This window comes from Passer montanus, unplaced genomic scaffold, assembly GCF_014805655.1.
Source record: "Passer montanus isolate IOZ18808 unplaced genomic scaffold, ASM1480565v1 scaffold9, whole genome shotgun sequence".
Taxonomy (NCBI): domain Eukaryota; kingdom Metazoa; phylum Chordata; class Aves; order Passeriformes; family Passeridae; genus Passer; species Passer montanus.
Window position 1 is genome coordinate 7,101,227 of NW_024374367.1, and position 14,075 is coordinate 7,115,301.

Below are 14,075 nucleotides of genomic sequence, written 5' to 3' on the forward strand. Positions count from 1 at the left end.
TTTGGGCTCAGACAGCCTGGGCTTGTCTCTGTTCACACACCTTTAGCTGCTCTGACCCAGCCTTGTGGAGAATGGACACTCCATCCCATGGGACACTGCAGATGCTGTCCCCCTCATGCTGCATCTGCCCTGGGGCTTAACCCTGCTCCAAAGCCACCATCATGGCCCAGCCAGGATCCCAGCTGCTTTTCTCCTCAGGATGCTGTGTGTAGTGTGAGCAGACAGTTTCTGAGCGAGGAGACTTCCTGCAGTGGAGCCCTGTAAAAACCCACAACCTGCTGCCAGGCCAGGCCTTGCTCTGGAGGGTTTGGCAGTGCTGGGCAGGGATGGTGTCACCACTTTGGAGCTCACAGCCTCAGGATGCAGCCAGTGCTGAGTGCCGGTGTCTTCCCCTGCCAGCTCAGCACTCCCAGCCTCCTCCAGCTGCACGGGAGCAGCCTGGCAGGGATTTTTTTTTCCTTTTTTTTTTTAATCTCTTCCTCTTTTTTTTTTTTTTTTTATGTCTTCCTCTTTTTTTTTTTTTCTGGAACCCTGTACAGCAAAAGCATAGCAGGGATCCCAGGGGGTTTGCTGCTATCCAGAGAAGATGCCTTGTTCTCTGCCAGATCTTGCTCTGGGGAAGGGCTGGAAGAAATCCATTCTGCAACATTTCTGCTGGGATTGTTGGCAAGAGCCCTGCAAAGTGCACAGCCACTGGCCAGGCTGGTCCCTCTGATAAAAAGAGGACTGAAGAGGTCAGAGCATGGCTGCGACCTGTCTGACCTCTGCTCCCTCCTCTCTTTGCTGCAGATTTGCCTTTTGTTGAGCCCAAAGAGCCTCCTGCCAAGCCAGTGCTCCTCTGGGGCTGTGACCTGATGCTGCAGCAGGCACTGAAGCCTTTCCCTGGGATGTTTCCATGCTGCCCTGTGCAGCACCAGCATGAGCTATTTGCATTTCTAACAGCCTTAAGTCAGCCTGAACCACCCGGGGTCTGCTTCTGTCCCCGTGAGAAAGGCTCTGACTGATGCACGTGTTAATCTCAAAAACAAACGCCTCCACATTGTTTTTACTAAATATAGGAGCAGTGTCTGCTGCAAGGCACTGCTGGCAGCCCTCAGCAGGGTCACAGTCCCACATCCAACAGGAGTTTATCAGCCAGAGGGGAAAGGGGCTCAAGTTCAGTGCTCTCTGCAGATGTGAGCTGCAGTGAGAGGAGTTTTCAAGGTCGATCTCTTCCCTGTCATTTGCAGAGGGCTGAGCCTGGAAATGTGAACTGGGGCTCCTCTGGGATGAGCATCTCAGCCGAGCACTGTACGTTGGATTCAGTGCTTATCTCCCACTGGCACAGATGCTATTTCAGCCTCCTGTGGGGTAACTGATACAGAGGATTGAGGAAGAAACTGTACCTTCTCGTTGAGTCACATCTTGATCAATCCAGCGCTGCAGGAAGTGTCATTTCCCACGGACGCGCAAGCGTACAGGCACTGCTGATGAAATTTTGTGAGGTCAGGCAGTCATTTCCTCCTAATTACAGCTCCAGGAATGAATAATGTTTAGCTGAGACCCTGGTGACTTTGTGCTTTGGTGCAGTTTTCGTTTAAGCAAAATACAAGCATGTCAAAATGAACACAGGATCTGGATTTTTCCTTCTGGTTATTTTGGTTGTACAGATGCCATCTGGGACTTGTGTAACAAATGTGGGGTTGTTTGGTGATGGTCAGTGAATGAAAAGATCCAGGGCCCCAAACTGTCATGCAAAAAGCTTCTGTTAGAAACCTTCATGTTGCCAGAAATGTCTTGTGGCAGATGCTTTTTCCAGGAACTTGGAGGACTGGAAGAGCCTCCCAGGCCACAGTCTCCTGAACAATGTGTCCTATCTTCCCCTTCAGAAAAAACAGAATTCTCCATTTTAAAACTCATGGTGTGATTCCTTCTGTGGAAGCCAACTCCAGGACTGCACAGCCCCCATGGTTACAAACCTTGTCATGTGGAAATTGTGGTGGCATCCTCTGCCAGTGGAGAGAGTCAGAGCCAAGCAGCAGAGGGTGGGTGAGTGGGGGGAGAGCTGCTTGAAAGTGTTGCTGCAAGTGAGAGCCTGTGCCCCTGCCATGGCTGGCTCCATGTGCTGGGTTTGGGATATCCAGGCCACATGGTTCTGCCCCCACTCTGCTGGAAACAGGTCCCTGAGGGGATCTCAGAGGCTGAGCTAAAGCAGATGCTTCCTAGCCTGGAAGGTGGTTGCATCCCTAAATAATTTATGAGCAGGAGAACTTGAGCAGCTGTCACTGACTGGGTTTTGGTGCTGCACTTAGGGCTGGCCACATCCAGCCTTGGGTTTGGAGCTGCTGCAAATGGACCTCCAAAATGAAACAACTGATCTGCAGGGCAGGGATGGGGCAGGGGCAGCCTGGGTGACTGTCTTCAGCTTCAAACACCAGAGGAGATGCTGCTGGTTTAGAAGGGATGGAAAAAATATAAATAGCAAATAAGAACTTCAGTAGATTTACTGGTCAGACAAAGCACCTGACCAATTTGTATGCTCTTGTTTGCGTCTCTGAGCCTGGAAGTGCAAACTCTGAGCCTGTGGGGGCCCAGCACAGAGCTGCCAGTGTTGGATCTGCCCTCCATCTCTGCCAAGGACAGAGGCAATCCCACCCCTCACAGGGCTGTGGCAATGCTGGCAGGGTCCTGTCTCCTCTGGGTCATCCCTCAAACATACAAGCCTGGACAAAGTGGCATTTCCCAAAAACATATGGATCAAACTTTTCCTAATTGTTCTTAAAATTGTAATTGTTACCTTTATTTATGGTGTTTTATTTGATGAAAAATACGTCTGGACCTTTTGAATCCTAACTGCAGATTTTGTTACAAAGTAAGGGGGATGGAAGAGCATTGCTTGAGCATCCCTTCCAGAGCAAAATGAGTTTGTCTCTGCTTGGGAGAGGTTGCCTTATCCCAGCTTGGGCATCTCAAGAGAGGCAAGGGAAGCAGACCCTTCCAACCCCTCTGATTTTCCTGTCTCCTTTTTCAGCCTCTGAAGAGATGAGATCCACCTGGCAAGGCAAGGCTGGTCGCAGCCCTCTCCAGGCCCTGTACGAGAGTGACCAGGTAAGGGGACAGGGACACAGAAGTGGTGGGCTGAAGATCAAGTGGAGCACTAAGTGCTGACCCTTTTTTCTACTCCTCTGGTGTGTGGGGCACTGTGCCAGGTCCAGCCACCCCCAGGGTCCTTGCAGCTGGACCTCTGGCTGTGTCTAAAAGACCAGACCACACTGCTTGAGGGAGTAACTTGATAAACACTGCTTCTGGCCCTTGCTGGTACTTGGGTAAATGTTTTAATTACCAGTGGGATGAGCCATAGCTGGGCAAACCTGGGAGACTTTGCCATCTGAACATTTCAAAGCCAACTCTGTGCCATCATAGCTGGGCAAGAGCTTCACTGCTGTCCTTCCTGAGCTAATAATTGACAGATGTTTCTGTGTTAGCTGCTATATATACATGCATAGACATAGGAATCTGCACTTATATATGTTTACATAGATATAGCTGGACTCAGTCATGGGGGATTTATAATCCTGGAACCTCTCAGGCCTCTCCATCACTCTGAGCTGTGCCCAGCTATATCTGCTGAGAAACGAGCAGCCAGGCACAGCCTGGGCAAAGGATCACTCCCCTCCAGGTGGGCTTAGTGGGTCCCTCCCTGTGCAGGAATCAGGGAAGGTGTCCTGCTTGCCCCTCACAGTGGGGCCTGTAGTCAGAGCTATAAAAAGTGTTTGTTTCTTTCTGCTGCATTTCCCCCTGGGCAGGCAGTTTTCCCCTAATTCAGCCACACTTCCCTTTGCAGAAGGATCTTCACCCACAACTTCCCTGCAGGAAGCCCTGTGGGAAACCACCCTCCAACGGGTGCCATGCCACGTGCCCCCATGAAATGTCCCCTGCATCTCCCCATGTCCATGGGGCTGTCACCTGCTGCAGCCCCCAAGAGCAGAGGGCAGTGCTGGTGGCCCCTCAGTGGGCTGCCACCCCTGCTGCCTCCCCAGTGCCCGTGGGCAGCAGCCAGAGCCAGCTTTTCCCATAGCTGTTGCTTTGTGTCACTGTCTAGGTTGATGCTCTTACATCTGTAAGCAGCCAAAGCACGTTTGCTCTCTGAAAAATTACAAATATGGACTCCCTTGGCCATGATGCCAGCAAGCCCTGGCGCTGCTGGAATGTCGTGGTGCTATTTCCTTAAAAGTGATGCTTAATTTCCCTGGGTTTTAAAGAGAAGGAAATGAAGGGAGCAATTTTGCTCTGAAATAACTGCAAGACATGCATTTATTCCAGTGGGCGGCTGCTGAAAAGTAGTCACATTTATTTGTTGCCATGCCTGCAGACAGTGTCTGTCTGTCTGTCTCTCTGGTCCAATAGTTTTGAATTATGCAAGTGCAGGGAAAAACACCTGAAAAAAAAATGACATTATTAAAATACCTCTTTTTCTTAGCCCTTGCAAAAAAGTTTTCCAATTGTAAAAGCTGACAGGGAAGCTCCAAACAAAAAGAAGTTTCTACTGAAAGGTTTGGCTGTGTTGCAAGGCAGCATGAGAATGCTTCTTTAGCTGTGGTTCTCACCTCCCTAGGTGCTGTATTTTCTTTGTAGGCTAGTAGCCAACAATGTCAGAGTCATACCTTGCTGGCAGTTGGCATCTGTTCACCTGAATTGCCTTCATTTTGGCATTTTCCCTTATCATGTCCCTGCTGGAAGGATTAAGGATGGGATGCTTTCTCCTGTCCCTGTCTCAGATTACTGCCCATACAGGTTCCTGGAGAAAGTGGTCACTAAGGTGGCCTGGACAAGGTTCTTTCCTTTGTGGAAATAAGCTCCAAAAGAGTCTGAGTGTGGTTCCTCCCTTGCAGAAGGAGCTGTTTGCCCAGATGTTAGTGTCTCTCTGGAGATGTCTGGATCACCCACAGGACGGACAGTTTGTCTTACTGTCCCAGCTCCTGGCAGGAGCTTTACAAGCCCAAAGTGGGAGCCACTCTGATGTTGGGAGGTGGCATGAGAGCCGCAGCCCTGTGGGGTCAGAGCTGCCCCAGGTTAGCGGGTGCTTGGTACTGCTGTTCCCAGACAAGGCTGTTGGATGTTCCCAGCAATGAGGAACACAGAATTTCCCAACCCTTGTGAGTAAAACGGGGACAGAGTGGGCAGGAGGAGGAGGGGATCTTCCCCTTCTAACTTCCTGGAAATGGTTTCCTACCCCAGATGTTCTAATGACATTTTGGGATTTCTGAAAAAAACCGTGACAGGAGAGGTCATGTCCCCAGATCTGTAAGGGGGTTTTAGCTGGGTCAGGGGTAAAGGGACTCTGGGCTTCTGGTAAGCCAGTGCAGCAGCTGCCAGCTCTTGATGTGAGGGTCAGAAGGGTTAAAGGACCATGTGTTGCTTCCTCATCCCTGCTGTCAAAGGAAACTGTGACCAGCGCTGAGGCAGTGGACTGGCCTGTGTGGAAGAAGTCCCTCAGGAGAAGGAGCGCAAAGCTTCAGGAAGGGCCCCAGCACTACCAACTCAGCCCCTTGGTCCTCTCCATCATACCTGCCACCCCACCTCATCTCCAGCTCCCCTCCTGCTCACCAGGGTTTGATCATCAGCATTAGAGACCATTTCCATTTGCCTTTCCTTGGCAGAACACCCAGGCCATTTCCATCCAGCGTGCCCAAATTTTCTGCCACATTTCTGCCCCTGGCTGGGTGTTCACAGCAAGCACATGTGTGTGGGTGTCAGTGTGAGGCAGCAATGCCCCACAGCAGCAGGAGGTGTGCAGGGCCCTGTGCCAGCAAACAGGCTGTGCTTTCTATTCCTGGGGCCATGCGTTCCCCTGACTGCTGTGAGGGAGAGCAGTTAACCCAGTGTGTGAGTCTGCTTTTAAAAAAATGCTCTGATATTGACCCTCTCTGCACCACCCCTTCTTCCCTCACCCCCTTTGATTTTCTCCTCATCCAGCTCCTCATCATGTTTTATCCTTTCTTTTGATGTCCAAGGATTAAGTGCCCCAAATCAAGATGTGTTCAAAGTGAGTGCTGTCTCCAAAATTCCACGTGTGACTGACCCACCCACTAAAAGGGAGGCAGTGGGGACAGTTGTGGGCCAAGTGTTGCGTGTAGGCCACAATTAGCTTGAGCAAGCTGGTGATGACCTGTGTTGGGTTTTTTCTCCCCAGTTTGAGCAGTCGTCCCTGCAGGCAGTTCACCAGCAGAGACGGGAGATGTTGAGCAACATCTGCAGCCGTTACACCCGCAAGCGGCGGCTCCTGCGGCCGGACGACTTGCGGCACTTGGTGGTGGACGACGCGCACGGCCTGCTCTACTGCTACGTGCCCAAGGTGGCCTGCACTAACTGGAAGCGGGTGATGATGGTCCTGACGGGGCAAGGCAAGTACCAGGACCCCCTGGAGATCCCCGCCCACGAGGCCCACGTGGCCTCCAACCTGCGCACCCTGTCCGAGTACAGCGTCCCCGAGATCAACTCCCGCCTGCGCAGCTACCTCAAGTTCGTCTTCGTGCGGGAGCCCTTCGAGCGCCTGGTCTCGGCCTATCGCAACAAGTTCACTCTCAGCTACAACACGGCCTTCCACAAGCGCTACGGCACCAAGATCATCCGGCGGCACCGGCAGGAGCCCAGCGAGCGCGCCCTGGAGCGTGGCGACGACGTGCGTTTTGAGGAGTTCGTGTACTACCTGCTGGATCCGCGCACGCAGCAGGAGGAGCCTTTCAACGAGCACTGGGAGCGGGTGCACTCGCTCTGCCACCCCTGCATCATCCACTACGACGTGGTGGGCAAGTACGAGACCTTGGCCGAAGATGCCAACTACATCCTGCAGCTGGTGGGGGCCGACACGAGCGTCAAGTTCCCGGCTTCATCCAAGACCACCAGGACGACAGATGACATGACAGCCCAGTTCTTCCAGGACATTAGCCCCTTCTACCAAAGGAGACTCTTTAATTTATACAAAATGGACTACTTGCTATTCAATTACTCCATCCCCTCGTACCTCCGCATCCGGTGAGGCAGGGGATGCGGGGGAAGAGGTGAGGGAGAGCTGGATAACTCTCACCTCGCCACAATTCCTCTCCTGCTGCCTTGAGCTCATCTCTTGGTTGACTTCTTCCCTGTGCCCTTTTGTGAGGGTCTGCTCCATCTCCTGATGCCTTGTTCATGCATGCTCTGGAGGAAGAACACTTCTCAATACACTGGGGCTGGAGCTTTTCCTTCCCTTTCCCTCCCACCCTTCAATATCTACAGGGAATGGTGGTGGGACTGGACACTTCTTGCCTTGGTTGGGGACTTTCTTGTAACTAAGAGACTCCTCTGTAGATCCAAATCTTGGGAAGGCTCCTTTTTCGGGCAGGATCCCTTCAGGTCTTTCTCCTTCTTACTGAGCTGTTTGGGGGCAGACATGGAGTCTCAGGGGTCAGAGTGGAGTGTATCAGAGACTTGCATAGAACCAGAAATAAAGCAATAATTTAATATAACTTTTTCCTTTTATTTAAAATTGCTCCCACCTTTTCGTCTTGTTCCCCTCTGTCCTTTGTGCCATCCCCTACCGAGGGGGATATAACACACAGAGGTGTGTTACTCTGACCACATTTTTATCCCTGCAGGTTTTTTTTTGTTCCTCTCCTTCCACATGTTCTCAGTCGGGGTGCAAAATTCTCCAAAGATAGAGAGGAAAAGCTTGCAGCAGGTCCTCAGTGCTTTCCCCTGAACTCCACAGCAGAGTGCTGAGTGCCTATGTGTGCACGTCTCTGGATTTCTGGTCAAATCCATTAAATCCCTGCTGGCAGTGCTGGCATCTCTTCCCATGACAGCATGGGCTGCTCCTGTGTGCAGCCCCTTTATAAAAGTTATAAAGTGTTTGGGGGAACACTGGGCTGGGATGTGGGAGATTGCTGTGGTAATGGAGAGGTAATGTTGGACTGGGAGACCAGAAAAGTCTGTGTGTGTATGTTTGTGTGTGTGTGAGAGAGAGAAGAAAAATTGAGGATAAAAACGGGGAGAGAGACACCTAGAGGGAAACAGTCCTTTTCCTGGTTGCCTTTGGATAATCATTCCTTGAAGAAAAAACAGGGAGGAGGGAGTGAAACATAAAAAATAAAATGACAAACCGAGCCCTAGGATTTTAAATTAAAGCCAGTCCATATTTTAGTCTTTCCTCTTTTCTGTTTGGCTTTGGCTTGCTGGCTGCCTTTGTAAATAAACACACTGGTAATAGATGCTGTAGAGTTTGTCTGCTGGCTTGGCTGCAAACACTTGACTTATTAGTGCAATACAATGGGAGGTTTTATAAAACCACAGTGCTCTCAGTATCTGTAAAAAAAATGGTGTTTCCATCTAACAATTTTCAGCTGTTGTAGCTTAACCTTTTTCCTCTCTGCCTCTGACTGGCATCTCTATGCTGACACTCCCTCCTTGCTTGCTCCATTGGAGATGGGCTTTAGCAAAGCAATGAAAAAGAAAAGTAAATGAAGCTGCTGGTGATCCTGGCAGTGTGACTGATTTCTCCCAATCTGCACTGGAGATCTTGAAGAAATGGCCTTCCTCATGCTATCTTGGTATCCCCCTGTCTAGCTGAAACACAAAGCACAAAAACAGATTATATGATGCAACAAATTTCATCTGCAGCTTTCAGGCTTGGATTGCAATCCTCCTGCTTTCTCAGGAGTCTTGTGCTCCCTGCTTAGAGCTGCCTCTGCTTGGAAAAATCATTGTTCAAATCACTGCAAGAGCTTTTCATCGCTTTTGGTCATGAGTCAGAATTTGGGGTCAGATGCAGGGTCATAAATGGATGGATTTTTGGATGTTTTTTTGTTTTTATTTTTCCTAAATACTATTCCCTGTCAGTACCTCTAAAGAGCTGATGGCACAATGAGTGGCAAGGACAGAACCACTCACTCCCAGCTGTGCTGTCTGTGGGTGTTTAGACAATATGTGGCTGGCTGGGAGCTGCTTTGGGCTTTCTTTGGTGTGAAAGTGAGGGAACAGAACCCTCTGGGCTTTGTTCTTCAGCCAGGTGGTTTCTAATCTTTGCTGCAGCAGTGGGGAGGTGGTCCCAGCTGTGAATGTCTGCTTGACTGGCAGCCTGTCCTGGCTGATGGATCCCATCAGACCTGACCATGGACCCAATGGCCCAGCCACACACCAATGGACCAAATGCAGCCCTGCAGCCTTGGCAGTGAGCTTCTGAAAGCAGGACCTGTAAAGGAGTGGTTTGGGCCATTTAGAAATTGGACCTTTAGAAACACCCACCTTTGGGCTGTTTCCCTTAAATCCCAACAGACAGCATCCAGAATCCAAACTATTTAGGTCATACCCTTGGCTTCCTCTCTGCCTAAACCCAAAGCTCTCCAAAGGAAAACCTAACCATGCAAACAGAAAAGGGGCACTTTGTATTTCTGAAGCAAACACTTTCAGCCTTGGCCGGAGCTTTTTGGGACGGGAATCGCTCAGCCCATGCCAAAGCCAGATTGCTGGGACCGGGATGTTGCAGGGCCAGCTCTGAGATTGGGATGCTGTGGGATGGGGTCGGGATGCTGCGGGGTCGGGATGCTGCGGGGTCAGGATGCTGTGGGGTCGGGATGCTGTAGGGTCGGGATGCTGTAGGGTCAGGATGCTATGCTGTGGGGTCGGGATGCTGCGGGGTCGGGATGCTGTAGGGTCAGGATGCTGTGGGGTCAATGCCGTGGGGTCAATGCCGTGGGGTCAAGATGCTGTGGTACCGGGATGCTGCGGGGCCGGGATTCTGCTGGGCCGGGATGCTGTGGGGTCAGAATGCTGTGGGGTTAATGCCGTGGGGTCAGGATGCTGTGCAGTCGGGATGCTGTGGGGTCAATGCCGTAGGGTCAGGATGCTGTGCAGTCGGGATGCTGTGGGGTTAATGCCGTGGGGTCAGGATGCTGTGCAGTCGGGATGCTGTGGGGTCAGAATGCTGTAGGGTCAACGCCATGGGGTCAGGACGCTGTGGGATCAGGATGCTGTGGGGCCGGGATGCTGTGGGATCGGGATGCTGTGGGGTCAATGCAGTGAGGTCAGGATGCTGTGGGGTCAGGACGCTGCGGGATCAGGATGCTATGGGGCCGGGATGCTTTGGGATCAGGACGCTGTGGGGTCAGGACGCTGTGGGGCCGGCAGCCGCCGCCCTCGCCGCAGGCACGGTCCGACCCTTCCCGGTCCGAAGGAAAGCGCTGGACGACGAGAGCAGGACGGAGGACGGAGCAGGACGGAGCTAGGAGGACCCCGTGTGTCCAGCGATCCCAACTACAGGCGGTGAATTCCCTGTGTGGGCGCTGGGAAAAATTTCTCTCGGGGCTCCTGGTTGGCTGGGCTTTTCAATCTGTTTCACTGCGTCCCTTTTTCTTTTTATAGGAGAAAGCATCAAGGAGTCCTTCTCTAAAGTGTAACTGGCTTTGGTTTTCTCCTCCCCTTGGAAGAGGGGACGTGGCAGCGGCTGATGTGCAGCCAGGGCGTGACCTGCAAGGGGATGCCCGGGGTCTGCCCCCAGGAGCAAGGCAGGGCATCACCCCCCGGCCCTCTCTGAGCAGGGAGTGTGAGCAGCAGAAGGTGCCGCTCCTGGCCTCGCTGAACAGGGGACCATGGTGGTAATGTCCCCCCAGCCCCCTGAAAGGTTCCCGTGCTGGCCTCAGGCTGCAGAGCTTGGGGACAAGAGACTCTAAATGAGTCAGGTTGGTCCTGGAGTCTTGCACTAGACTTGGGAGTTACTGGGGAGCACCAGGGACACAAGAAACAAGAACAGCCTTACTTTGATACGTTCACAAATATACAATGAAAATAAAGATTATATTATAATGTATAATAGACTTATTGCTGGCTCAATCTATGTATTATAAATTGAGAGATTACATTTGTATATGGTTATAATACTTAATAGACATTTGGCTTATGTTTGTCTACATATGTGGTCTGTACACCATGCCATTTGTTATATAAATACTCATATACTCCCCAGCATAAAAGAGAGTACCTTCTCTTGCTGCACTGTTGAGCTTTGCCACAGCCCAGCGTGGCTCAGGAGTTAATGAACAGCCAGCCCCTTCCTCCCAGTGCCTCCAGCAGCTCCAGCCTTCTGAGCACTCTGCCAGTGCTGTGGGTTTGCTGTGCTATGGAGCTCCTGGCCCCATCCCTCATGGCCCATGTGGAGCTGTTGAGTTTCTCCTTCCAGCGGAACAAAATGGAGCTTCAGTGATCATCAGGAGGTTTCCTTCCAGACTTTCCTGTGCACCACAGATTGGGTTGTTTACCAGCTGGAGGATTAAATAGACTGTCATTGAAGAGCAGAAAATAAAAGTGTGTTCGAGTATGTCTTGGAAGCAGTGTCTCCCTTGAAGGAGGCTTTTCAGACTTACTGTGTTTGCTGGCTGGCACTCCGCTTGTCCCTGGTAAGGAAGCTCCATCTCACAGAGAGTTTCTGGAAAATTACTGTGTTAGGATGGAGGCAGTGAGTGGAAGCAGTGGGGGGAGAAAAACAAATTATTTGGCTATCCCTGAAAACAAACCCCTGTTCCCATCTGCATCTACAGATGGTGACAGACCCTTTGCCTGCAAAGAAAAATCCTTATGCACCCAGGAATGGGGGAACCCCTGACTGCCCTTCCTCCCTGGTTCATCTGGGATCTCCCCAAGGTCCCAGCACTCCAACAAACGTGGTGCTCCAGGGCACCCACCCCCTCCCAAACTCCAGCACTCTTCCTCAGCCCCAGCCCACAACACTGACATCAACCTGAGATTTAGTGTATTGGGCACAGCTAGTGGCTGATATCAGGACTGAGCCTACCTGCACTGCTAATCCAGTGGGAATTAAAACCATGGGACACTAAAAAAATATGTATTGTTTCACTGCCCACTACTAGAGTCTAGCTTGGCTGCCTGATGGCTGCACAGGGTTCAAAACCAGCCAATCTCATTCTCTGCCAACACTCCACATTTTCCTTTATTCCCTCTAAAGATTACAGCAAGGTAAGCCTTCCACAAGCCTCTCACAGCACTGGATGGGTTTCTCAGTCCAGGGCCCACACTGAGCCCAAAGGGGCAGGTCAGCAGCCAAGGACTAAAGAGCAGCAAGAAAGAAGCTCTCTTCTTCCACCTCCTCCTTTTTTAAGGCTATTGCTTATTTGGGAGCTGTGAGGACTAAACACAAATAAAAGTCACTGTTGGCTGAAGCTGAGGTGCTGGTGTCTCTGGCAGGGTGGGTGCAGCCCAATGACAAGCTGGGCACAGTAATGACACAGACACAGCAGCAGAGAAGCCAGGCTGGCAGTGATTTCCCTCCTGGGTTAGACAGAAATCCCTGTGAAATGTCCCCACCCTGTCTGGGCTCTGCTGCCCACACAAGTCTGCTCTGAAACTGAAATTTGTGGAGGAAAAGGGAGTCAAACAACCCCATCTCCAAATCTCCTCCCTGGCCAAATTGCTCCAACACAGCACCACAGGGAGCATAAAACCAGGTAGGGCCTGCTGTGAGGTACTGAAAATTCTTAGAAGCTGAGGAGCCTGCAGGTATTTAAGCATCAAATTTCTGATTTTAAGGGAAGGGAAGGGAAGGGGAAGGAGGCCTGGACAGATCAGGGGCTTCTGGCTCTGCTGGGATGGCTGGGAAACTGGGGCCAGGGGACAGAGCAGTGCTGCCCGCTCACTGGGAGGACTGGGGCTGCTTTCTTAGAGGAGCAAGTTCAGACAGAGTTACAGGAATGCTGATCCAAGCTGTGCTCTGGGGTTACATATCAGCCTTGTTAGCAAAGACCCTTTCTCATTTGCACAGACAAGAAAAAAAGAGGAAAGAGTAAACAGGCTGAGCAGCCAAATAACTAGCCTCTCACTGCCCTTAAAAAAAAAAAAAAGGAAAAAGATCCCCTTTTATTGAAACCATTTCCTTTGGTTATATCATTTCTCTTGAGGCTGGAAGCAATTTTAAGTCTTAAGTGCATTCCCTGTACTAAGTCCACAGGCACAAGGCTGGTGCTTGGCTGCCCACCAAGGTGAGCAGCACCTCTTGCAGTGCCCTCTGTCCTGTCCCCACGCCAGCCCTGAGCCCCAGTGCCTCCTGCAAGGGGGGAACCCCCAAGCCCAGCACGACCAAGGTGCAGCATGGGTCACCTTGGCACAGCTGAGTCCCACAAGTAGGACACAGATGGCATCCATTACGTGTTCCCATCCCTGTCCTCTGTCAACAGTGACAACCAGATTAAGCTGAGTTCTGCCCAGAAGTCCCCCAGTGAAGGGGCATGCCAGTGCCAGGGCTTTGCTGGAGGCACACAGCAGAGAAGCAGCTGTGCATTGGGCACTGGGATTTGATGCTGGAGGAGTGTGACTGGGGTCCCTTGCACCAGTCACTGGCTCCAGTCTAGGTCTTTGGCAGGGTTGGAGGAAGCAGGGGCAAATCTGCGTTATTAAGAGAAAAGCAGAATGAGTTTCACATGTTCAGGAGCCTGTAGAGGGCTGGGGTGTCCCCAGCAGCTTGGCTTTAGCACTAACCTTACCTGATTCACAAGCACCAAGCTCCAGAGAGGACCTCTCTGAGGTGGTGGGGACGATGCAGCAAGGAGGGGGAACATGGTGTTGAGGCAGGAGGAGTTACTTGCCAGACCTGCTCAAGCCCGTGCCAAATTTGAGCTATTAAAGCTTCACAAAGCAAAGCACCAAGCTGAAGTTATTAAAATATATACATAAACATCCTCTAAGGTGCCCCTCAAACTGGGACTGGCAGTCAGATGCTTTGCTTTCCCCACAGGCTGCAGCAGGGGATGAGGCAGTGACCCAAGGCAGGGCAGGATGTGCTGAAACCTCCCAGCCAGGGAGCTGCTGTGCACAGCCCCTCCAGCTCACCAGGCAATTTGTCCTTCATGACAAAAAAGGAAGAGGAAACTTGGGGAAAGGGGAGGCTACAGCTCTTTTTTTTCTTCTTTTTTTTTTTTTTTTTTTTTTTTTTTTTTTTTTTTTTTTTCTTTTTTTTTTTTTCAGGGAGTGCTTTTCCCCATGCCTGGCAGCCCAGAGCTGCTCAGCTCTCACTGTCAGGGACCTTTGCAATGGCACTGGGACACCAGAGCAGAACT

The 14,075-nt window shown here is 51.3% G+C and overlaps 1 protein-coding gene across 2 annotated transcripts in view; it reads left to right on the forward strand.

Annotated features, from left to right (window-relative positions):
• CHST13 (carbohydrate sulfotransferase 13) overlaps positions 1-7,731 on the forward strand; it is a 29,052-nt gene extending 21,321 nt beyond the window's left edge. Inside the window, exons 1-3 of one of the 2 annotated variants that reach the window (XM_039695459.1) lie at positions 1,168-1,484; positions 3,011-3,087; positions 6,173-7,727. In XM_039695459.1, coding sequence (XP_039551393.1) covers positions 3,022-3,087; positions 6,173-7,018 — 912 coding nt within the window. In that variant the 5' untranslated portion in view covers positions 1,168-1,484; positions 3,011-3,021 and the 3' untranslated portion in view covers positions 7,019-7,727. Of the gene's footprint in view, positions 1-1,167; positions 1,485-3,010; positions 3,088-6,172 lie in introns of those variants that run through there. The other variant, XM_039695458.1, reaches the window with a different exon arrangement.
• The last annotated feature ends 6,344 nt before the right edge of the window (positions 7,732-14,075 follow it).